Source organism: Pseudophryne corroboree, chromosome 9 (genome assembly GCF_028390025.1).
Source record: "Pseudophryne corroboree isolate aPseCor3 chromosome 9, aPseCor3.hap2, whole genome shotgun sequence".
Taxonomy (NCBI): Eukaryota; Metazoa; Chordata; class Amphibia; order Anura; family Myobatrachidae; genus Pseudophryne; species Pseudophryne corroboree.
In genome coordinates, this window is record NC_086452.1 from 37,506,133 (window position 1) to 37,531,632 (window position 25,500).

The following is a 25,500-nucleotide window of genomic DNA, read 5'->3' on the forward strand; positions in this document are numbered from 1 at the left end:
AGTCCACATGCCCTTAGTCGGGCGCCGTCTATCTAACATCATTTCCTGGACTTTTTGTAAAAAAAAAAAAAAAGATCATATTGAAAAGCTGGACCAAACATGCGACTTATTTTCCATTAGAAATAAAAGAAAACCTTTGACACAACAGTTTCCAAGGAAAAGCAATTCCTGCGGCAGCTCCCCAGCTGGGTGACAACACCTCCGTCTTATTACATTTATTTATAAAGTGTCCAAAAACTTTGTGCAATGGAAATAAAAGAGGATTGACGGACTATGAACGTTAATAAACTGCAAAGGAACGGCGCTTGAGACGGGCGGGGGGGCGACGAGATGGGCTGCCCACCTGCAGGTGACTATTCGTCTCTGCCAATCGCCCTCACATAGTACAGGCAATGGAATGTGCGGGGTAGAAGGGGTCTGGGATGCAGACGACTGACCTAAGGAACAGAGTTACAGTGTTGGGGGTATATACAGTATCAAATCACTGTAATGTAATATATTTTCAGATATGTGTGTAATTGCAGTTACTACTGGGATTGCAGGAGGGATGTTGTTGTGAAGCAGGTAGGCCTTAGTTGTTTGTTTGTTTATTTTTTGTTTTTTTGTGCGTGTGTTTTTTTTTTGGGGGGGGGGGGGGGGGTTTGAAACGTGTGTAAGGTAAGGGTTGGGACCCTCAGCTGCAAAGGTCTGCTTTCCAGAGTTTGGTGTACAATTACCAAAGCTTCTGAAAAATTAAATCAGTGCCCATAGCAACCAGTTTCTAGCTATCATTTCTGGAGTTCTGGGAAATGATAACACATAATCTGGTTGCTACGGGCAACCTCTCCACTGTTCTTTAGTAAATTTACCTTGTTGTGATCGGTAATGTCTCTTCTCACAAGTTGCTACTTTCAGCAAGAACTCATCCATACCGCCATCTTATGCAGTCTTTGCGTACTGATGTGGATCTCACTGAGCATTTTGGGAGATGTCCATATATTTGGTTGCGTTGATAGGGCTGGTTAACCCCCAGCTTCTTACTTTTGGAATTGTGGGCACATCCTTGGTTCCTCAAGACTAAAAATGTTGTCACATCATAGGACATCAAAGCCAAGCGCCACACTTACAGCATAACCTTGGCAAAGACGGCCAGCAACTAGAAGCTCAGAGATGGCGGCTCCAGAAGCGGGGCTGCAGGTCACTTAAAATTTCAAATAGGGGAGCCACGCCAACTGCCACCAACTGCCATTTCAAACTGACTCACTGGCAGTTGGTGCGGCTCCCCTATTTGAAAATCTAACTGAGCTGCAGCCCTACCTCTGGGGCCGCCCCTGGATGGAACTAATGGCATTGCAGCAAGTAGACCACACTGGAGCCTCTGAGAACACAATGGCCCGCTGAGCCCTTGCAAGGCTGCCCACCAGATGATCAGATCACCAGAGTGGGGGCTCAGGCCTGCTGCTGAGGGTGTCAAATGTCCTCCTTTGCAGTACGAAACAAAGCTTCCAGACTCTTCCATTGGGGTTTATCCAGAGGAGGACTTGACCACACCTTCTGGATTTGGCCAAGCTCCTTTCCGTACCCAGGCACCGCAGCTGTCTCAGTGGCCCTGGACAGGGCATGCGTATCACGAGGCAGTCTGGAGCAATCACAAAATGTAGGGTACTACTAAGCAAATGCTTATCATCCCTACAGTAAATTATTATAGATATTAGAAGTCACCTTAGATATGTCTATGTGGATACTTCCAATAACCACTTCACTACAAGGGACGCATCACTCCATATATAAAGAACAAATATACTCTGCTTGTAATCTAGTTTTATATTGCAATTAATGCACTCTGTGGCCTCTAACTCCCCTGTTTATCTCCGACCGCTCATATGATAATGTCTTTGTAAATCTGCCGTATGAGTAAACCCCTGTGACCAGCGATGAACTGCTGCTCTAGTTTGTAATAAGCTTTGTGAAGAATGTTAATCACCTAAAGCAAAATCATGCGTAGCGCATATTTAAAACAACATATTCCCTGGAAACCTTCTGCAACAACATCACAGCCGTCCCTCCGACCCTCCACCCGTGCATTCTACATCCCCGCTGAAAAGCAAGGAAGCAATCAGCAGATAATGCTGGGAATTGATATCTGACATAGTTGGAGGACTTGTAACAAATGTTACTGATATCTGTATCCTGTGATCGTCATTTAGCAATGCACTAAGCGGTGAGATAATGGGTTCTGTCCTTGGTAAATACTGTGTTTCAGCCGCTGGTTATCTAACGCTTTTGTTGTTGGAGTGACCGGTAACGACTTGCAGATCCCAGCAATCGCCCTTAGTGACGTTCTACAATATTGGCCACAAGCCTTCATTTCTACTGCTGCGTCTGTTAGAGGAACACTAAACCCAAAAGAGAATTTGATACAACATAAAAATGAAAAAATTAATCTTGTAACATTTGCAACAAATGATGAACACACACACACAAAATAAATATATATATATATATATATATATATATATATATATAATTCATTGGTCTGTTTGTTTGTTTGTTTGTTTATTTGTCTGTACGGCTATGCATTCGGACACTCCTGCACTGATTGGGATGAAACCAACGCAAGGTGATCCAGTTGGATCCTGGCCAGGTGTTAGGGTCTTGGTTGGACCTCTCATTGGTGTACGCTGGGCAGAACTTTGACCCAGGGAGCGTAGTTCTGGGCCTTCCACTGGATAGATTTGGGCAAAAACTTCAGAGTGGTAACATTGAATCCCAAAAGACATACCACGTGGTTGTGATCCTGGGTGGACCTCCTGTTAGTGTTCACCAAGCAGAACATTGGCCCGATTACCCTGTTCTGGGCCTTGCACTGGATGGATTTGGATAAAAACTTCACAGAGTGATAACACTGGTTCCCAGAAGACATACTAAAGGGTTGGGGTCCTGGTCGGACCTCCTATTAGTCCTCTTTGGTGCAATGATTGAAGACTTTCTTGAGAAAATCAGGATAACTGGGGCCATAAAAAAAAAATAATCAAACTTGGTTCTATCAAGGAATAATTGTTTCAAATGAACAGTCTTGGTTTAGAGTGGTAATAATCCCCTCACCATTGATATGTGATGGAAAGAGGGAACATTTTTATGAAAAATAATTTAAAGGTTGCTCAATGCAAGCTGCCCAATTTTCTGAAATTCCGTACATCACTAGTCACTGATTTTAAGCAGAAATTTACATAATAATAATAATAATAATAATAAAATTTAGAATAATATATCGGTTTATCACTTTCCAGTATATGACCCGATGAGAAGTCTCTTACTTGGATACACAATATACCGTTTTCGCATTGCAAGTTCAGTTCCAACTTTAATTTAAAACTACCCACAAATGATATGATATGAATTACAGGACAGTTTAAAATATTTGAAGCAATTTGTGATGATTAAAGTCATAATTTGCACTGACACATATGTAGAATAACAGAAACGATCACCGGGTCTCATGGAGAATTAATTATGTGATGGTACACGGCGTGTATGCCAAGTTCGTATTTCACCCAGTAAGTTGGATCTTTACTCCTTTTATTATTTCGTGCCGGAGAACACATTGAGCAAGAATTCCTGGGTAGTGTTCTTCCTCAGCATTAAGTTTCCATTAAATGTTTTCATTCCAAGACCACAAGTAATAATCTGTCTAAAGAACCCTGGAAGGATTAGGAGATTTATTCTCCTCGCAGGCAGTTCCAGGTACCTTCTCAGATTTTTGGGGAGAAACTGATGACAATGCATTCGCCGTTAGAGGCTGAGCAACCAAGACATGTTAAGTTGCGAAATTCTCAGGTAATTACGAGTACAAATCCAAGTGTATATAACCGTAATAAAATCTGAGTGTCAACAAGAACTTTTGAAAATAATCCTTAATAAAAAAATAAAATAAAAAATAGGATAGAGTCGCAGTTTTGTGGTGTTAGCTGGATATTTTTATGTATAATTCAAGCAGGTGTGCTAATTGGCAACGGTTGCGTCCACACTGTTTTATTTTTCCATTGTGTGAATGTGTTTTGGCAACTTTGACTTTATTTTCGTGCTTGTTTTAATAAACCTGTCTCGTCAGTGATGGTTTATTACATGTGCAGGATAAGCAGAGATGTCTTTCTTATTTCATTATAATTTTTATTTTTTAAGTATTCAGGTGCAGAGTTTTTCACAAGTAAACCATATTTTCCTTGGCGTGCGTGTCACTATTTAATGCAATTTCTACTGACATTTCAACAATTTTTTTTATAGCTGTACTCTCCGCGTTTAATGTCCGTGGAGGTCAAAAAGGAAATTACTGTTCTTGGAAAATGTGGATCTATGGCACAGAAGACAGGGGCTCGCTCTGAATAGCTGCATTGTGGCACTTCTGGGGCTTACATAGTTAAATCAACGTGTTAGGTCTTCTGGGAAGAAGACAAAATCCAGTTTTTGTTCGTAGGTACTTACTGCAGATGAGGAGGGAGGAAGATTATCATTTCATCAGTTATTCACTGGCTATTTCTGCTTGTTTGTTCTTTAACGCAGAAGCTTTTAGGTAAAATACGCTCTATTTAATGGTATTATTTTCCAATTATATGTTCACTCTAACACAGCCGCAGCTGTTCTGCGCAAATTCTGCATATTGGTATTTATTTATTTATTTATGGAGACCTATTCTGGGCACACAGTGGATTAGGCAGTGATAAAAGTGGAGAAGTGAGCGGGTATACTTTTATAGTATGCAAATTATAAATGTTACGTCAACGCTGATTGGTTGCCATGAGGAACTTCTCCACTGGCTCACATCTCCACTGAACCAATGTTTTTGTTAATTCCCATATCAATACATTATGCTTACGAGCCTACTTTCTCAGAATTCCTTTAAGAATCCTGATTTTCTTGAGAAGTGGACAGAACCTTGACAACACGTTTCACTGCAAATGGGGTCAACACATCCCCACCCTGATGCGTGATGAACCATGTCAAAGTGGTGGGGGGCAATCTTTGCATCATCAAGCCAATCATACCTGCCCTTTGACCTCGCCTCTGGTCCAAGGAAAGTGGGCAAGTATGAAAATGAGTGACGTAAATGGGAAGAGCAGTTACCAGGGGGGGGACTGCGGGAACTGGAGTCCTGGGCCCTTATAGAGAGGGGGTCCACCCCCTGGATCCTGCCACCAATAGCTGGAGAGCCGCAGAGGCGGCACAACAACTAGGGGCTGATGCGCATGGAGGACTTAAAACAAGCCTCTCCTGGAGTGGAGCAGTGTGACAGAATCTTTTTTTTTTGGGGTGGGGGGGGGGGGGGGGCACAATTTCTGATGGCAGTCCTGTAAATGGTGCACTGTGAGCTGGCTTGAATAAATAATATTTCTGAGAATATATATGTATTACATCCAATGGGGACAGCGTGAGTTCACGCCCTCTGGTAGCTGAGAAGAATCATCAGGGGAGTGTGGTAAAGAAGTGAATTGGGCTAGTAGTAAGTAGCCAGGAGGATGAATCAGTAATGTACTCACCTAGCGTTCCTGGGGCAGGCCGAGGTGGCTACAAGAGGCTCTAAAGACAGCACAGGAGTATACAAAGCATCCACCCAGGCCAGAGTGTGGAGAAAGACTGGATAGGCCCCATGTCAAAGAGCCGCACGTTACTGAAGGAGGAGATTCCCTACTGTAGTCTCCTCCCATAGACTACAATAGAAGTGGGAGGTAATGCTCAGCAGCTATAAACACTATGTAGTGACATTCTGATAAGAACTGTGCAGGAGGAGGAATATATTGTTCCATTATGTCATGTGCTGGTGGAAAATGAATACAGAAATTATTATTTAATAAGAAGTGGTCTGGTGCCCAACTTATTCCAACAATATATTGTGCTTCCCTGCATTCCTCATACCCCTTGTACACATACTGCACCTGAGCGGGCCTGGGCGGGGCAAAGTGACGGAGGAGAGCTGCACTACCTGCACAGCACCTGCACACTGACGGCAGATTACATAGGTATAATACAGTCCCACTGTTTGCTTTCTCATCTTGTTTGTTTTTCTAAACTCAGGGGTGAGCAGAGAACATTTGGAGACATGCTGGACTGTCAGGGCCTAAGAACGATGGGCTTTGACTAACAGCGAAACAGCTGTATCAATCTTTATTAAGAGAAGAGAGTGCTGCAAGAGCTGACAAGTCGCCACACATTCAAAGGTGAGGGATATAGAAGCAATTGATCCCATACACCTCACGGGTCAAGTCTGAAAATCAAAGGCGGGAACCTGGATGCTTGACATAGCTCAGTCAACCTACTGTGCGCAGTGTAACTAATTCATTCACAGCTCCTGTAGCCTCGGGCTTGGCGTATAAGCTGAACATCAGTCAAGAACGGCACCTCAAGCATACACGAGGAAGGAAGAGCAAAGCCCCTCGGCAAAAGATTAAATAGTGAAAAGATTGAATAATGATAGAAAATTATAATTTTATTTATACAGGTTGAGTATCCCTTATCCAAAATGCTTGGGACCAGAAGTATTTTGCATATCGGATTTTTCCGTATTTTGGAATAATTGCATACCGTAATGAGATATCATGGCGATGGGACCTAAGTCTAAGCACAGAATGCATTTATGTTCCATATACACCTTATACACACGGCCTGAAGGTAATTCTATACAATATTTTTCAATAACTTTGTGTATTAAGCAAAGTTTGTGTACACTGAGCCATCAGAAACAAAGGTTTCACTATCTCACTCTCACTCCAAAAATTCCGTATTTCGGAATATTCCATATTTCAGGATATTTGGATATGGGATACTCAACCTGTATATTGCTTTCCTCCAATAATATTCAGCGCGCTGGATACCGAATAGATGAATGATAAATATCACACTTGCTACTTTTTGGAACTTCCATCGGAGTAGTATCTGAGAGGAAAGACCTAAACCCCAGTAAACACTAAACGAGTCAACGCCGATGTCGATATTGACGGTGGCGGGGAACCGGTGGGGTGCCGGTATCGGCAAGTGCATACACACTTGCTGATGCCAGCAGGGAAGGGAGCGACGGCGGGGGGGAACGACGCCCATGATGCATCTGCAGCTTGGCAGTTGTTATCGAGAACCTCCGTTTTCTGTACATGTTCAGACGAGGGAGGGGGTTGTTAACGATGCACGGTAGCGTGCATCGTTAAAGACATTGAGTGTACACACTGGACGAGACTGTAAAAGATCCCACTCAGACTGGCCCTTCTGATTGAGATCTTTTACTTTCTCGTCTAATGTGTATGCCCCACAAGTGGCAATGGCATGGGGGGTGTCAGGACAGAACTCGTGACACAGGGACCCACCCACAGCCACGCAATGATGCAAACCACGTCCCCGAGGACCTGACTCGCAGCAGAGGCGGGGACTTGTCATACAATTCGTGATATCAAGGCCCCCGCCCACTATACAATAATGAGAGGCGTGATCTGGGAGGAATACACGTAATTCTGGAGTCTCCTGGGAATACCGGAAGAAGCTGCAAGTGTGATTTGGAGGTAATAATATTTATTCACTGTGAAACACTGAGATAAATGGCGATGCTTTGCAAATGATAACAATATAAATGTCTGCTACAGCCTAGATGGGAGTATCTCTGTCTTCCCTATATCTCACACTAATGACCAGGTAACAGAAAACAGCATTAATGACCAAATCTAGTCCCTCTATTCTGCTATTACTGGGCTGCTATCACCACGTAGAGTTGTGTCTTACTGCACGTTGCCTAGATCAGGTGTGCTATTTTATACCATGGCAACCAATCAGCTGCTCTGTATACTTTTATAGTATGCAAATTCTAAATGTTACGTCAGTGCTGATTGGTTGCCATGGTCAACGTCTCCACTGACTCACTTCTCCACTTTTATCACACGTGAAGTGTGAATTTAAATATGCTCCTAAATCCCACCTGAAACGCAGCCCCCTGAGTGTACAGCGAAGGATATCAGCCCATAAACATGTAGAGAATGAGGCCTGTGTCATGTTCCACGCACCTGGCCTCTGCCACCCAAATACATACCCTATAAATCACCTGGACGCCGCATAATGAGATTTGAGAAACATAACGACAAATATTTAATTTGCTCCCCCCTAAAATTATAATGTGGACGAATGAGAAGGTCGGATGGCACATTTATCATTAGCAGTCCAGATGGAGGCGATAACCAGGATTTGTTTATTCCCGCCAAAAAAACATAAAATCTCTTTTTGCTGCAATTCACCAAGACAATATTGACATGGCTGCTGTGCAATACCCAGGTGTAATGGCCCGGAACGGTAATAGTTAACTTTTCACTTTGCACATTCAGGGGCAGATGTATTAACCCTGGAGAAGTGATAAAGCAGTGATAAGTGCATGGTGATAACGCACCAGCCAATCAGCTTCTAACTGTAAATGTACATATTGGAGCTGATTGGCTGGTGCGTTACCGCCTTGCACTTATCACTGCTTCATCACTTCTCCAGGGTTAATACATCTGCCCCTCAATGTGTGTGTATGGGTGACCTGATTTAGCAATGACCGGATGCCCAGTATAGCTGGTAGTCTGCCCTGAAGACTCCAATGTGACCCAGTTTTTAATGGAAATTTGTAAAAAAAAACCAGCAACGATTCCTCACTAAGGGGTCTATTTACTAAGCCTTGAGTGGAGATAAAGTAGATGGAGATAAAGTGCCAGCCAATCAGCTCCTAACTGTCATTTTTCAAACCCAGCCTGTGACATGGCACTTATGGGGACATGTACTAAGCAGTGATAAAAGTGGAGAAGTGAGCCAGTGGAGAAGTTGCCCATGGCAACCAATCAGCTGCTCTGTATATTTTTATACTATGCAAATTTTAAATGTTACTTCAATGCTGATTGGTTGCCATGGGCAACTTCTCCACTGGCTCACTTCTCCACTTTTGTCACTGCTTAGTACATGTCCCTCTAAGACAGTGATTGGCTGGTACTTTATCTCCGTCCACTTAATCTCCATCCAAGGCTTAGTAAATAGACACCTAAGGCCCAGATTTATCAAGCCTTGGAGAGTGATAAATTGCACGGTGTTAAGGCTAGTACTGACGGGAGAGATGTGTGTTGTGTGATCTTAACACAGACCGCTCATCACACATCTCTCCCCCCGCTCAGCACAAAGCAATGTGCTGAGCGAGGTGGGTGGGGGGCCCGCTCACTTCACACAGCGCTGAAGTGAGCGACCCGCTAGATTGAGCCTGCATGCAGGCTCAATCTAGAACCGTCGATAGCGATGCTCGGGTCCCATAGGATTGAGTAAGATTGGGAAACGCCAAAACCCGGTACAAAGCCCTTTTTGGCTGGTAAAGACCATAAAAATAAGAATTTACTTACCGATAATTCTATTTCTCGGAGTCCGTAGTGGATGCTGGGGTTCCTGAAAGGACCATGGGGAATAGCGGCTCCGCAGGAGACAGGGCACAAAAAAGTAAAGCTTTTACCAGATCAGGTGGTGTGCACTGGCTCCTCCCCCTATGACCCTCCTCCAGACTCCAGTTAGGTACTGTGCCCGGACGAGCGTACACAATAAGGGAGGCAATTTGAATCCCGGGTAAGACTCATACCAGCCACACCAATCACACCGTACAACTTGTGATCTAAACCCAGTTAACAGTATGATAACAGAAAGAGCCTCTTAAAGATGGCTCCTTAACAATATAACCCGAATTTGTTAACAATAACTATGTACAGTATTGCAGATAATCCGCACTTGGGATGGGCGCCCAGCATCCACTACGGACTCCGAGAAATAGAATTATCGGTAAGTAAATTCTTATTTTCTCTATCGTCCTAAGTGGATGCTGGGGTTCCTGAAAGGACCATGGGGATTATACCAAAGCTCCCAAACGGGCGGGAGAGTGCGGATGACTCTGCAGCACCGAATGAGAGAATTCCAAGTCCTCTTTTGCCAGGGTATCAAATTTGTAGAATTTTACAAACGTGTTTTCCCCCGACCACGTAGCTGCTCGACAGAATTGTAATGCCGAGACCCCTCGGGCAGCCGCCCAAGATGAGCCCACCTTCCTTGTGGAATGGGCCTTAACAGATTTAGGCTGTGGCAGGCCTGCCACAGAATGAGCAAGTTGAATTGTGTTACAAATCCAACGAGCAATCGTCTGCTTAGAAGCAGGGGCACCCAACTTGTTGGGTGCATATAGTATCAACAGCGAGTCAGATTTTCTGACTTCAGCCGTCCTTGAAATGTATATTTTTAAGGCTCTGACAACGTCCAACAACTTGGAGTCCTCCAAGTCGCCAGTGGCCGCAGGCACCACAATAGGTTGGTTCAGGTGAAACGCTGATACCACCTTAGGGAGAAAATGCGGACGAGTCCTCAGTTCTGCCCTATCCGAATGGAAGATTAGATAAGGGCTTTTATAAGATAAAGCCGCCAATTTAGATACTCTCCTGGCGGAAGCCAGGGCCAGTAACATAGTCACTTTCCATGTGAGATATTTAAAATCCACCTTTTTCAATGGTTCAAACCAATGGGATTTGAGGAAATCTAAAACTACATTTAGATCCCACGGTGCCACCGGAGGCATCACAGGAGGCTGTATATGCAGTACTCCTTTAACAAAAGTCTGTACCTCAGGAACTGAGGCCAATTCTTTTTGGAAGAATATTGACAGGGCCGAAATTTGAACCTTAATAGATCTCAATTTGAGACCCATAGACAATCCTGATTGTAGGAAATGTAGGAAACGACCCAGTTGAAATTCCTCCGTCGGAACACTCCGATCCTCGCACCACGCGACATATTTTCGCCAAATGCGGTGATAATGTTTCGCGGTGACTTCCTTCCTTGCCTTAATCAAGGTAGGAATGACTTCTTCTGGAATGCCTTTCCCTTTTAGGATCTGGCGTTCAACCGCCATGCCGTCAAACGCAGCCGCGGTAAGTCTTGAAAGAGACAGGGACCCTGTTGTAGCAGGTCCCTTCTCAGAAGTAGAGGGCACGGGTCGTCCGTGACCAACTCTTGAAGTTCCGGGTACCAAGTCCTTCTTGGCCAATCCGGAGCCACTAGTATTGTTCTTACTCCTCCTCACCGTATAATCTTCAATACCTTTGGTATGAGAGGCAGAGGAGGAAACACATATACTGATTTGTACACCCAAGGTGTTACCAGTGCGTCCACAGCTATTGCCTGTGGATCTCTTGACCTGGCGCAATACTTGTCCAGTTTCTTGTTGAGGCGAGACGCCATCATGTCTACCATTGGTCTTTCCCAACAGTTTATTAGCATGTGGAAGACTTCTGGATGAAGACCCCCCTCTCCCGGGTGAATATCGTGTCTGCTGAGGAAGTCTGCTTCCCAGTTGTCCACGCCCGGGAAGAACACTGCTGACAGTGCTATTACGTGATTCTCCGCCCAGCGAAGAATCTTGGCAGCTTCTGCCATTGCACTCCTGCTTCTTGTGCCGCCCTGTCTGTTTACATGGGCGACCGCCGTGATGTTGTCCGACTGAATCAACACCGGTTTTCCTTGCAGGAGTGGTTCCGCCTGGCTTAGAGCATTTTAGATTGCTCTTAGTACCAGAATGTTTATGTGAAGAGACTTTTCCAGGTTCGTCCATACCCCCTGGAAGTTTCTTCCTTGTGTGACTGCTCCCCAACCTCTCAGGCTGGCGTCCGTGGTCACCAGGATCAAATCCTGTATGCCGAATCTGCGGCCCTCCAATAGATGAGCCTTTTGCAACCACCACAGAAGATATACCCTTGTCCTTGGCGACAGGGTTATTCGCAGGTGCATCTGAGGATGCGACCCTGACCATTTGTCCAACAGATCCCTTTGGAAAATTCTTGCATGGAATCTGCCGAATGGAATTGCTTCGTAAAAAGCCACCATTTTTCCCAGGACTCTTGTGCATTGATGTACAGACACCTTTCCTGGTTTTAGGAGGTTCCTGACAGGTCGGATAACTCCTTGGCTTTTTCCTCGGGAAGAAAAACCTTTTTCTGAACCGTGTCCAGAATCATCCCTAGGAACAGCAGACGTATCGTCGGAAAACAGCTGCGATTCTTGGAATATTTAGAATCCAGTCGTGCCGTCGAAGAACTACTTTAGATAGTGCTCTTCCGACCTCCAACTGTTCTCTGGAACTTGCCCTTTTTAGGTCGTGCAAGTAAGGGATAATTTAGATGCCTTTTTTCTTTGAAGAAACATCTTTTCGGCCATTACCTTGGTAAAAAGGCCCGGGGTGCCGTGGATAATTCAAACGGCATCGTCTGAAACTGATATTGACAGTTCTGTACCACGAACCAGAGGTACCCTTGATGAGAAGGACAAAATTTGGACATGGAGGTAATCCTTGATGTCCAGGGACACCATATAGTCCCCTTTTTTCCGGTTCGCTATCACTGCTCTGAGTGACTTTATCTCGATTTGAACCTTTTATGTAAGTGTTCAAAACATTTTAGATTTAGACTATGTGTCACCAAGCCGTCTGGCTTCAGTACCACAATATAGTGTGGAAAAATAATACCCTTTTCCTTGTCGTAGGAGGGGTACTTTGATTATCACCTGCTGGATATACAGCTTGTGAATTGTTTCCAATGCTGCCTCCCTGTCGGAGGGAGCCGTTGGTAAAGCAGACTTCAGGAACCTGCGAGGAGAAGATGTCTCGACTCTCCAATCTTTACCCCTGGGATAATACTCGTACGATCTAGGGGTCAACTTGCGAGTGATCCCACTGCGCCCTGAGACTCTTGAGACTACCCCCCCACCTTGAGTCCGCTTGCACGGCCCCAGCGTCATGCTGAGGACTTGGCAGACGCGGTGGAGGGCTTCTTTTCCTGGGAAAGGGCTGCCTGCTGCAGTCTACTTCCCTTACCTCTATGTCTGGGCAGATATGACTGGCCTTTTGCCTGCATGCCCTCATGGGAAAGGAAAGATTGAGGCTGAAAAGACGGTGTCTTTTTTAGCTGAGATGTAACTTGGGGTAAAAAAGGTTGGATTTCCCAGCTGTTGCTGTGGTCCCCAGGTCCGATGGACCGACCCCCAAATAACTCCTTCCCTTTATACAGCAATACTTCCATCTGCCGTATGGGATCTGTATCACCTGACCACTGTCGTGTCCCTGACATCTTCTGGGAGATATGGACAACGCACTTATCTTGATGCCAGAGAGCAAATATCCCTCTGTGCATCTCACATACATATATATAGAATGCATCCTATTAAATGCTCTACATGAATAAAATATTTTCAGTCAGGGAATCCGACCAAGCCAACCCAGCACTGCATCTCCAGGCTGATGGCGATCGCTGGTCGCAGTATAACCACCGTATGTGTGTATATACTTTTTAGGATATTTTTCCAGCTTCCTATCAGCTGGCTCCTTGAGGGCGGCCGTATCTGGAGACGGTAACGCCACTTGATAAGCGTGTGAGCGCCTTATCACCCTAAGGGGTGTTTCCCAACGTACCCTAATTTCTGGCGGGAAAGGGTATAACGCCAATATTTGCTATCGGGGTAACCCTACGCATCATCACACACTTCATTTTATTTTATCTGATTCAGGAAAAACTACAGGTAGTTTTTTCCACTCCCACATAATACCCTTTCTTGTGGTACTTGTAGTATCAGAAACACGTAACACCTCCTTCATTGCCCTTAACGTGTGGCCCTAATGAGAAATACGTTTGTTTATTCACCGTCGACACTGTATTCAGTGTCCGTGTCTGTGTCTGTGTCGACCGACTGAGGTAAATGGGCGTTTTTAAAACCCCTGACGGTGTTTCTGAGACGCCTGGACCGGTCCTAATAGATTGTCGGCCGTCTCATGTCGTCAACCGACCTTGCAGCGTGTTGACATTCTCACGTAATTCTCTAAATAAGCCATCCATTCCGGTGTCGACTCCCTAGAGAGTGACATCACCATTACAGGCAATTTCTCCGCCTCCTCACCAACATCGTCCTCATACATGTCGACACACACGTGCCGACACACAGCACACACACCGGGAATGCTCTGACAGAGGACAGGACCCACTAGCCCTTTGGGGAGACAGAGGGAGAGTCTGCCAGCACACACCAAAAACGCTATAATTATATAGGGACAACCTTATATAAGTGTTTCTCCCTTATAGCATCTTTTATATATATACAATATCGCCAAAATCAGTGCCCCCCCTCTCTGTTTTAACCCTGTTTCTGTAGTGCAGTGCAGGGGAGAGCCTGGGAGCCTTCTCTCCAGCTTTTCTGTGAGAGAAAATGGCGCTGTGTGCTGAGGAGATAGGCCCCGCCCCTTTTACGGCGGGCTCGTCTCCCGCTATTTTTGAAGTTAGGCAGGGGTTAAATATCTCCATATAGCCTCTGTGGGCTATATGTGAGGTATTTTTTGCCTCTAATAAGGTTTTTATTTGCCTCTCAGAGCGCCCCCCCCAGCGCTCTGCACCCTCAGTGACTGTTGTGTGAAGTGTGCTGAGAGGAAAATGGCGCACAGCTGCAGTGCTGTGCGCTACCTTTATGAAGACTCAGGAGTCTTCAGCCGCCGATTTTGGACCTCTTCTCTCTTCAGCGTCTGCAAGGGGGCCGGCGGCGCGGCTCCGGTGACCATCCAGGCTGTACCTGTGATCGTCCCTCTGGAGCTAGTGTCCAGTAGCCAAGCAGCAAATCCACTCTGCACGCAGGTGAGTTCACTACTTCTCCCCTAAGTCCCTCGTTGCAGTGATCCTGTTGCCAGCAGGACTCACTGTAAAGTAAAAAACCTAAGCTAAACTTTCTCTAAGCAGCTCTTTAGGAGAGCCACCTAGATTGCACCCTTCTCGTTCGGGCACAAAATCTAACTGGAGTCTGGAGGAGGGTCATAGGGGGAGGAGCCAGTGCACACCACCTGATCTGGTAAAAGCTTTACTTTTTTGTGCCCTGTCTCCTGCGGAGCCGCTATTCCCCATGGTCCTTTCAGGAACCCCAGCATCCACTTAGGACGATAGAGAAAAAACAGTACTGTACCGGCCAAAAAGGTACAGTTGGAGAGTATGCCTTCCCCAAACTAATCCAACCCCAACTCCTATCAGATCCATGAGCCCATGTGGACACAAGACTCTCTTCATAAAAACAGTGGACATGAACGTGGACTGTCCTAAGAGGTCTACAACTAGACTAAAGAGTTAGCGGACTTGTTTGTGGTGCCACAGAAGGTAGCCAGTGATGCCGTCTATGGACTGAAAACTTCATGATACGAGTTGAAGCTCAGTGTTCTGAATAAACATAATAAAAAGATGGCAGATGCAAGACACAAAGTTTATCCTCTACAACGTAAAACTGTGCCATCATAAGTGTTGATCATTTGTCATGCGAGATTGCAATCTCAAGAGTTTCCTGTCTTTAGCTGGTATGGACAACAAGGTCCACACGAAGCTGACGATGAACATCTGTGGATGCGTCATAATCGAAGATTCTAAACAGCAGAGGTACTGGGAGACGGGAACACACTTGTCTTGTCTACGGGCGGCTCTGGCTTGTTTGGATGAGCTGAGTGTTGTTTGCATTTAGGATCCTACGTGGAAGATTTCCATCTCTACTTAGGAGCCATTCTCAAGTGAAACGTGACCACCCAGCAGCGGGGAACTAACAGCGGAAGCTGGTCTTAATACGAGGTACGCAGGTAATGCATCCACCGTTTGGAGGGGTGAGGGGTAAAATCACCCCCAGGCATAAAAGAGATTAAACAGGAAAAGAATCTTCATTATCGCACAAAGCACAGACACAATTATCTTGAATTGCTTAGATTTTACTGTGTTTTCTGATTGGTGACGGCATTATTCTATAATATGTTAGAAATACGGTTGTTTGCAAGAAAAGTAAGGGGCCGATTCAGACCTGATCGCTAGGCTACGTTTTCACACAGCCTAGGATCAGATTTGAACTGCGCTCGCAACGGTCCGCAGCAACGGGGATCGCCGGTCAGCGACGGGATAGTGCGAAGATTCCGAACGGATCGGCAATCGTAAGGAGATTGACAGGAAGAAGGCGTTTGTGGGTGGCAACTGACCGTTTTCAGGGAGTGTCTGGAAAAACGCAGGCGTGTAGAAGCGTTTGCAGGGAGGGTGTCTGACGTCAAATCCGGTCTCGGACAGGCTGAAGTGTTCGCAGCGGCTGAGTAAGTCCTGGGCTGCGCAGAGACTGCACAAAATCAGTTTGTGCAGCTCTGCTACACATGCGATCGCACACTTGCAGAGCTAAAATACACTCCCCTGTAGGCGGCGACTATCTGATCGCAGGACAGCAAAAATCGCTGCCTATCGATCAGGTCTGAATTACCCCCTAAGACTGATGGAAGATTTGCATTTTACCAAAGCCTTTGTAATATAAGAGATTAATGGATGTTTGTTACCACGATTGAGTTATTGGTAACTGACTGTTGTATGTTATTGGATATTGGTTCATTTGTATGATTATTAATAGACAATTTATGGTGGTACCATCGGCAGAAATGTAGGGCCAGCAGCTGCTTCAGGGCCCGGCGGCAAGAGGGCCCTGCGCAGAATTCACTCAATGAGCTCCCTGATGTGGCACTTTAAACCGCAAGGCAATGGAAGCCCCAGAATGTGGTGTGCTAGGGCACCAAAATTTTGGTGCGCTCAGAGAGGCTGGGAACTGGGATGTACTCTTACTCACTGAGCAGGAAACGCAGTCAGCAAGTGGGGGCAGCCGGACAGCCAGGTAATAGAATGTGAGACATGATGTGGGACGTGAGGGAGGAGATAATATGGGGAAATGATGGGGACATGATAATATAGGGGATTAATGGGGGACTGTTGATATTGGGGGATTTATGTCAGGCATTTTATAGAGAATTGATGGAGGACACTATAAAGGGGATTATTAATGATATATGGAGAATTTATGATAATGATATGGGGGATTGATGGGAGGGGTCATTATATGGGGGATTTATGATAGTGATATGAGGAAATAAAAAGGGGGATACCTAATGATATAAATGGATCCTCAAAATTGTGGCCTGCCCATAGGACAATTGTTAACTGTATCGCACCATTCTCCATTACACAGGGTTTATTAAAGTTGTTCAGTGTATATCGAATGTGGCCCATACATCTACGGGCCGACTCCACATTCTGACGATGGTAATCCGATCATCGGAGATAAAATGCGAATTTGCTGACATTGATGATCGGCAAACCATCAGGTATTTGCAAAAAACTGCATGCTAGAAATCGCTGATCCCAATAATTTTTAGGGCTGGTAATGGCAAATTGAGGATTTCCAACATGTTAGATTTCTCCAATCCCCTGACCCAGGCATCAGGGGGGACTGCCCTGATACCTGCCTGATGTATGGGACCCATAAGTCTCTATTTATTTTTATGTATACATTTTAATTAATTGTATTATTATTATTATTATATTTTATTTATATGGCGCCACAAGGGATCCGCAGCGCCCATTACACAGTACATAATCAAATGAGCAAACAGAAAAAAACACTTACAGTACAAGACAATATAGGACAGGTATAGAAAACCCGGGGTTAGGTGCCATCAAAGGGAGTATAGGGTATAAGATACTGTAGCGTAAGTAAGAAAAGGAAAGGCACATGAGGAAAGAGGGCCCTGCTCTTGCGAGCTTACAATCTAAAAGGTGAGGGGCTGACAGACCGGGGTGACACAGACGGGGTAGACAGTGAGCGTAGACAACAGGGTTAGGAGGAGAGTTGGCTGGGTAGGACGAATAAAATAAAAAAAAGATTGTATATTTTTGTTTTTGTTTTTTTATCTCAGTAAACTTGTTTTTTCCCTTCACTCTTCCTGCGTTACAGGAATTTATAGAACAAACAAATACCACTTTCCCACCATGGCAATAACATGGGTCGCAGCTTGGTGTGAAAAAGTCCCTGAAAAATAGTAGCCCTGGGAATCCAACACAGGTATCTACCTGGGTTGGTCCAGGAAGGACCCAGGTCACGGTCAGCGTGAACGGGTTTCCCGGGTTATTCAACCTGGGTCCTCTTCAAACCCTGTGGAGAGCTAACTCACCACTGCTTGGAGATGATCGTCTCCAAGCACCAACAGAGGAGAATCTCAGGCAATATCCCAGATCCAGCAAACCGGGGGTCATTCAGAGTTGATCGCTTGCTAGAAACTTTTTGCAGCGCAGCGATCAGGTTAAAACTCGGCAAAACTGCGCATGCGTATGCATCGCAATGCGCAGGCACGTCGTACGGGGACAAAGAGGATCGGTGCTGGGTGATGGATTTAACGAAGAATCCATTCGCACAGCCGATCGCAAGTTGATTGACAGAAAGAGGCCGTTTATGGGTGTCAACTGACCGTTTTCAGGGGGTGGTTGGAAAAACGCAGGCGTGTCCAAGCGTTTGCAGGGCGGGTGTCTGACGTCAATTCTGGGACCGGACAGGCTGAAATGATTGCAGCGGCTGAGTAAGTTCTGTCCTACTCAGAAACGGCACAAAACTTTTTTTGTACCGCTCGGCTGCACAAGCGTTCGCACACTTGCAAAGCAAAAATACACTCCCCCATAGGCGGCGACTATCTGATCGCAGCGCTGCAAAAAAATAGCTAGCGAGCGATCAACTCGGAATGACCCCCACGGTGAGAACGGGTCTCAAGCTACTGTGAGACAGCTTGAAACCAGTCTTCAGTGACCCAAGCTGGACCCGGGTTTTTGGTCTGAAAGGGGTACAGTATACGTTAAAAGTGCTTATTTTTCTTACCAGCTGAAAACAACTCACTGCATCAACAGATGACATCATGAGATGACTTCACGAAGGGTGGATGAAATTACTGCAGTTAAAATATCTGCTTATCCCCACTGCTTGGGACTTTGAATATTTTCCAATTTGTTAATTAACTATTTAACATTTCCAGCACAAATTCGCAGCTTGCTTCTGTTTTCTTGCTTTGACATTATTAGACACTATGGGGGGTATTCAGTTGTTTGAAAAGTCAGTTAGGAGTCTGTTTTTTTCCTATCTAATAGACAGGAAAAAACAGGCACCCAACCAACTTTTCCAACAATTGAATTCCACCCTATATATTGCACGGCTGCTGAGAGTACACACGATGGATCACTCAAGGTAGTTTCTAGGACACCCTAGACAACAGGTTAGTGATCATTTAAATCTCTTGAATACGTGTGCGTGTCTGTAGTGATCTATGCAACACCTATTTGGATCAGTGGCTTCTCTGCTGCATAATACAGGCTTCAATTGTGTCGCTTGAAAGTCAAGGAAGCCTCTTTGGCACAATGATCTATTTGACGTTACAGGATCCCACTGACTCCATGCACTAATCTTGTTGTTGGTTACATGTAAAAACTGATAGTTTTATTTAAGTCTCTGCAACAATAGTATATTTACTGTTTACCAAGGCTGGGCAACCGCCAGGAGCTCAGATTTTCCAAAGTAAATCCATTAGTGCAGCTTGCTAGGCAGCCGCTAATACTCACTGGCATAAAATGCCTGTAATGAGATTATAGAAATAATATTAAAGACGTTAGTAAGTCAGTGACTTGGGTTTCAGAGGAATTACTTGCTCATTTAAGTGCAAATATGACTCATTAATTATCGGGTAAATTTAACCCCTCAAATACACACTGGGCGAAACCAATCCGTCCGCTCTGTATGTGACATCAATGAGGCACGAGGCACAAAGTTCCACCCACAAAATGTCAGGCTCCACTTTGACAAGGAAAAGTTTACATTTATTTATTGTAGACAGATCCCTAATTGGTCTATTACTTATTCAATGCTTAACATAACATTTACTTTTAATATAATTTCTATCCAATAAAAATATCTCTTATAAATACTTGAAGTATTTTTCTATGCTCTTAGTAAAAGAATTTAAAGTAACGTAAATAGGCCAAATACACGTAGCGTGAACTTCATTTAATTTGCGCAGTCCTTTTTTTGGTTTCTTTAAAGCCTTCCCAGCGGGACGATAAGGATGTAACTTAAACGTTACTAATTTAGGAAAACAGTTCAGCAAATCTTGACTTTATCAGGTTGTAATTACTCACATTCATTAAGTTAATTAGCTGTTTAATGTTTCCATAAAGTTTAGGTAAGAGTTAAACACGGTTTTATAGATGACTACATGCTGGGTGGGGAGAAATAGAATATTATACTCAATTTGGTCTGCTGAAGCCACTTTTTTGCAGGTTGAGATTCTGGCCAAATGGGGGTTTGGTGTTTATGTCGTCAGTGCGGAGATCCCTCAGACATGTCTGGTCTGGCGGGAGAATTGATGAACTGAGATGTCGGAGACGTGAGCAGAAGATTTACCTCTAAGAACAGAGCAGACGCTCAGACTTAAAATAGGCTAAGAATCCGGTGGCACGTAATATACCACATTTATGTAGCCAACCAAACACATTAAATAACCATTATCTGTTCCCATAATGCAATAGGGTTCACAGGCCCATCCTGTATATCCGGTATTTGATGCATGCCCTGTAAATCTATCTTTAAGGGCCTCATTAGCACAAATATTGTACACCCTGAATACAAAGTGATATACATGGTTGAAAGGTTTTAAGAAACCTGAGGTAAATATGGTCACGGGGGTCATTCCGAGATGATCGCTAGCTGCTTTCGTTCCCTTCTGCGCATGCGTATGCGTCGCAATGCGCACGCGCGATGTACTATTACAATGAACGATGTCGTTTCCACAAGGTCTAGCGAAGCTTTTCAGTCGCACTGCTGGCCGCAGAGTGATTGACATGAAGTGGGCGTTTCTGGGTGTCAACTGACCGTTTTCAGGGAGTGTTCAAAAAAACGCAGGCGTGCCAGGAAAAACGCAGGCGTGGCTGGGCGAACGCAGGGCGTGTTTGTGACATCAAAACAGGAACTGAACAGTCTGAAGTGATCGCAAGCTAGGAGTAGGTTTGGAGCTACTCTAAAACTGCACAAAAAAAATTTGTCCCCGCTCTGCGAACCTTTCGTTCGCACTTCTGCTAAGCAAACATACACTCCCAGTGGGAGGCGGCATAGCGTTTGCACGGCTGCTAAAAACTGCTAGCGAGCGATCAACTCGGAATGACCCCCACAGTTCCCATTTTTATTGTGAGACACATGGAACTGGTACCAACACAGACTTGGGGGTCCACCGGTTGACCTCTGGATACTTTAAGGTCGTCTCCATACCTGTGTGTACTGTTGTTTAAATCCATTCTACTTTCTATACATGCACCACGCTCTCCTGTATACTTCAGCTCAATTCTTTTCGCCAACTTAGAACATCATCTTATTGGCTACACAAAACACGTGCAAGCCAGACAGACAATAAAATTACGTTTTCAGATCCAAGCATAACCGAGTCAAAACCGAACCACTTACGTCTAATAGAAAGAAATAAAAAGTACAGATTTACTGTATAAGCGTATTTATCAAAGAGTGAATATGGGTGGTTTAGCCGAGAAATTAGTTTGCTTTCGCTTTATTGCATACACTACTGAGGCTGTCGCCATCGAGAATGCTGTTTTCACTAGCGATAAGCTCATTTTTGCTGCCCAGGAATCACCCCCTTAGTGCCCAATGGTAACAGTACAAATAAAATATTTATCAAGCTGCGAAAATGTTTTTTTTTTCACCGCAGTAAATAGTTTTTCTCTATAATTTAATGCCACCACCTCAGGAAGGTATTTCCAGAACATCAGCAATAGTACAGCTTTATTTAAGTAAGAACGGTTTTAATGAATTATCTGTATGTAGCCTGTCGGCCTTTTGGCTAAGATCAAGTGTAGTACCTGCTTGAGGGAAACACTTGGTGGAGTACCTGTTCTTACACTAGGAGCGTGAGAGGTTCCTAGATGTGGAATGGAGAAACACCTTGTGGAGTACCATGCCGGGATGTGGCAATGCCTCTGGTCGAGAGTGGAGAAAAACCGGGCTTAGTATCCGTTGCCTTCTTGGGGGTTGAAATAGGACCCCCTACGTGGAGCGGGAACGGCCTGGTCTAGTATCTACTCTCGTACTGGGGGTTGACCCTGGCACAGAGTGGGTATGAAGCTTGGTCTGGCTGAGAGGTCGGGAGCAGCCTGAAGCTCGAGGTGTTTTGTGCCCCTGGAACTGAAACGGACAGGGGTGCCGGAAATGCACTGGGGATTCGGACCACCAATGCACGAAGGCACTTTAGCACTTAACACTTCAACCCTTCCTGTCTGCACCCACTTCCTTTGCTCTGGCCTTCTGGCTAGGGCAAGGATAATTTTTTATACCCCCCCGGCCTTCTGGCTGGGGCTTATTTATTTATTTATATGCCCACGCACGTGTTTTGCACTCTTGCACAACACCAGCACTTTTTTATGTTTTGTAGTGTGTCACTGTCACGGTTTTTTGTTTGGGGTTTAGGTGAGGCCCTTATGGGCCACCCTCTCTCCTAAGTTGCTGAGGCCCTCTCCTTTAGGGGAGGGCCAGAGGCCGATTTCGATCCCCAGGGGGAAGCTTCGGCCAACCTTGGGGATACACGAGGGTCCCTCTGCGCTTCGGCAAGGGGGGACCCACAGTCCCTTTTTTCCCTCAGTAGGCCTTTTGGCTCTGAGGGATAGGGGAGTAACGGGGCCCTTCTCCTTTCGGAGAGGGTCCAAGAACCTACGCCCGAGGCACGTTTGGTTACAGACATTGGGTGATGAAGCGCCGCACCTCGGGCTTCAAGTAAATAAAAAAAATAAAAAATCTGTATGTAGCCTGTCTGCACCCACTTTCCTTTGCCCTGGCCTTTTGGCTAGGGCAAGGATAAATTTTTTTATACCCCCCCCCCCCCCTCCCCGGCCTTCTGGCTGGGACTTATTTATTTATTTATACACGCACGTGTTTTGCACAACACCAGCACTTATTTATGTTTTGTAGTGTGTCACGCGCCGGTTTTTGTTCGGGGTTTAGGTGAGACCCTTATGGGCCACCCTCTCCCCTAGTTGCAGATGCCCTCTCCTTTTGGAGAGGTCCAGAGGCTGTTTTCGATCCCCAGGGGGAAGCTTCGGCCAACCTTGGGGATACACGAGGGTCCCTCTGCGCTTCGGCAAGGGGGGACCCACAGACCCTTTTTCCCCTCAGCAACCCTTTTGGCTCTGAGGGGTAGGGGAGTAACGGGGCCCTTCTCCTTTCGGAGAGGGTCCAAGAACCTATGCCCCCAGCACGTTTGGTCACAGACACTGGGTGAAGAAGACACGCACCTCGGGCTTCAAGTAAAAAATAAATTAAAAAATCTGTATGTAGAGAAAGAAAAAAATTAAGTTTAAAAATTCAAGCTAAAAATGAATAAATACGTAAATGCGTAACAAGAGCGTTATACGGTATACGATGAAGTACTAATCTCCAGAGAAGAGGGCATTAATGGAACATGACGCCTGGGGCAAGGTGAATACTACCCAGAAGCCTGTAACTTACAGTATATATGGGCATACTACATATCATGCTTTTTATTTTGTGGGGTTTATTTAATATTCTTTTTGGAATTGAAAGGCCAACCTGGGTCTGCACCTGCATGTGTACAATGACGGAGACTGACCTGGTAAAGCAGTGAGTAAATCTACCAGCTCCTAGCTGACATCACTCAGCTGCCCTGGGGACATTTTGTCGTAGCCGTCTCACCTGCCAGGTATGAGATTTCTCCCAGACTCCAGGGAGAATTAGCCGCCATATCCGGAATATCACACACCTGGGTGCAATGACTTGGGCGTAATCTTAAAGCCCTGACTCATAGTATTGGGCAGCATGGACTGGGACTGTGCAATAATGCCCCACACTAGTGCTTTGCTCCAAAAGTAACCAAGTAGGTGACAGCACGGTGGGACAGTAGCCACAGAGCCGGCCCTAGGTATAGGCAAACTAGGCAAATGCCTAGGGCATTTGGTATGCCTAGGGGCATCTGCAGCTTCTGCTGATTAAAATGATATGCGGCATGCCTATATTCTGTGTGTAGCATTTCATATGCAGATACAGCCACAGTCTCACACAGTATATAGGCATGCTGCATATCAGTTTAATCAGCAGAAGCTGCTTGTGCATCCTAGCCATATGCAAATAAGATGCATTTTCATCAAGAAAAGTCACCCGACATTAGCATTGAGACAAGATTTATGAGGACACATCTGTATCCAAGCAGAGGCAGAGGTCACAGTGTTTACGGCTGTGTGAGTGTTGTGTGTGAGTTGGTGAGTTGAGTGCAGCAGTGTTCGGCATATGTGTAAGGGGCATTATGTATGTCATGTGTAAAAATGCATTAATAATGTGCAGCAAATGTGTAAGGGGCACTATGTGTGTCATTATGTGTATAAGGGCATTAATAATGTGTGGCATATGTGTAAGGGACATTATGTGTATAAGGGCATTAATAAAGGCTGTCATAATGTGTAAGGCACATTACGTTTATAAGGACATTAATAACGTGTGTCATATGTGTAAGGGGCATTACAGTGTGGTATTATGTGTATAAATGCATTACTAATGTGTGGCATTATGTGTATAAGGTGTTCTACTGTGTGGCGTAATATATAAAAAGGGCACTACTGTGTGCTCTAATGTGAATAAGGGGCACTACTGTGAGGAGTAATGTATATAAGGTATAGTGGTACTACTGTGTGATGTAACGTGAATTAGGGACACTATCACATGATAAAATGTGAATAAAGTTGTAGTACTGTGTGGTGTAATTTGAATTGGGGGTACTATTGTGTGGCCATGCCCCTTGCCAGCAAAAACACACCCTTTTTGGGCTGTGCGTCGACTGTTCTTATTTAAAATATAGGGGGTAGGAAACTCAAAATAATGACTGAGGGTGAGGGGTGATGGTGCTGGGAAAGGGATGCACTGTTAGAGGCGGAACTAGCGGTGGTGCTAGGGGGCACCAGCCAAAATCTTGCCTAGGGCATCATATTGGTTAGGGCCGGCTCTGAGTAGCCAGCATTATCTGATGGGTTTGAGTCCAACCTGGGCCTTATCTGTGCAGAGTTTGTATATTCTCCCCTTGCTTGCACGGATGCTCCAGTTTTTCCCCCACACTCCAAAGACATACTGGAAGGATAATGGACTTTTGATTAAAATAATCCAATTGTGTATGGCAGGTAATATAGATTGTAAGCTCCACTGTGGAAAAGAGTGATGTGACTGATTGATGTGAATCTGTGTACGACACTGCGTCATATGTAGGTGCTATAAAAACAATGGGGGTCATTCCGAGTTGTTCGCTCGTTTTTTTTTTATCGCAACGGAGCGATTAGTCGCTAATGCGCATGCGCAATGTCCGCAGTGCGACTGCGCCAAGTAAATTTGCTATGCAGTTAGGTATTTTACTCACGGCATTACGAGGTTTTTTCTTCGTTCTGGTGATCGTAATGTGATTGACAGGAAGTGGGTGTTTCTGGGCGGAAACAGGCCGTTTTATGGGTGTGTGCGAAAAAACGCTACCGTTTCTGGGAAAAACGCGGGAGTGGCTGGAGAAACGGAGGAGTGTCTGGGGGAACGCTGGGTGTGTTTGTGACG

General features: G+C 45.1%; 1 protein-coding gene across 2 annotated transcripts in view; it reads right to left on the reverse strand.

The window, feature by feature from the left end:
* The window catches only part of ROR1 (receptor tyrosine kinase like orphan receptor 1), a 418,323-nt gene that overhangs the window by 232,406 nt on the left and 160,417 nt on the right, over positions 1 to 25,500 (reverse strand). The window contains exon 1 of one of the 2 annotated variants that reach the window (XM_063939184.1): positions 849 to 1,124. The exons of the other annotated variant lie outside the window; for it this stretch is intronic. Coding sequence (XP_063795254.1) covers positions 849 to 909 — 61 coding nt within the window. The 5' untranslated portion in view covers positions 910 to 1,124. Of the gene's footprint in view, positions 1 to 848; positions 1,125 to 25,500 lie in introns of those variants that run through there. 2 annotated transcript variants of the gene reach the window in all.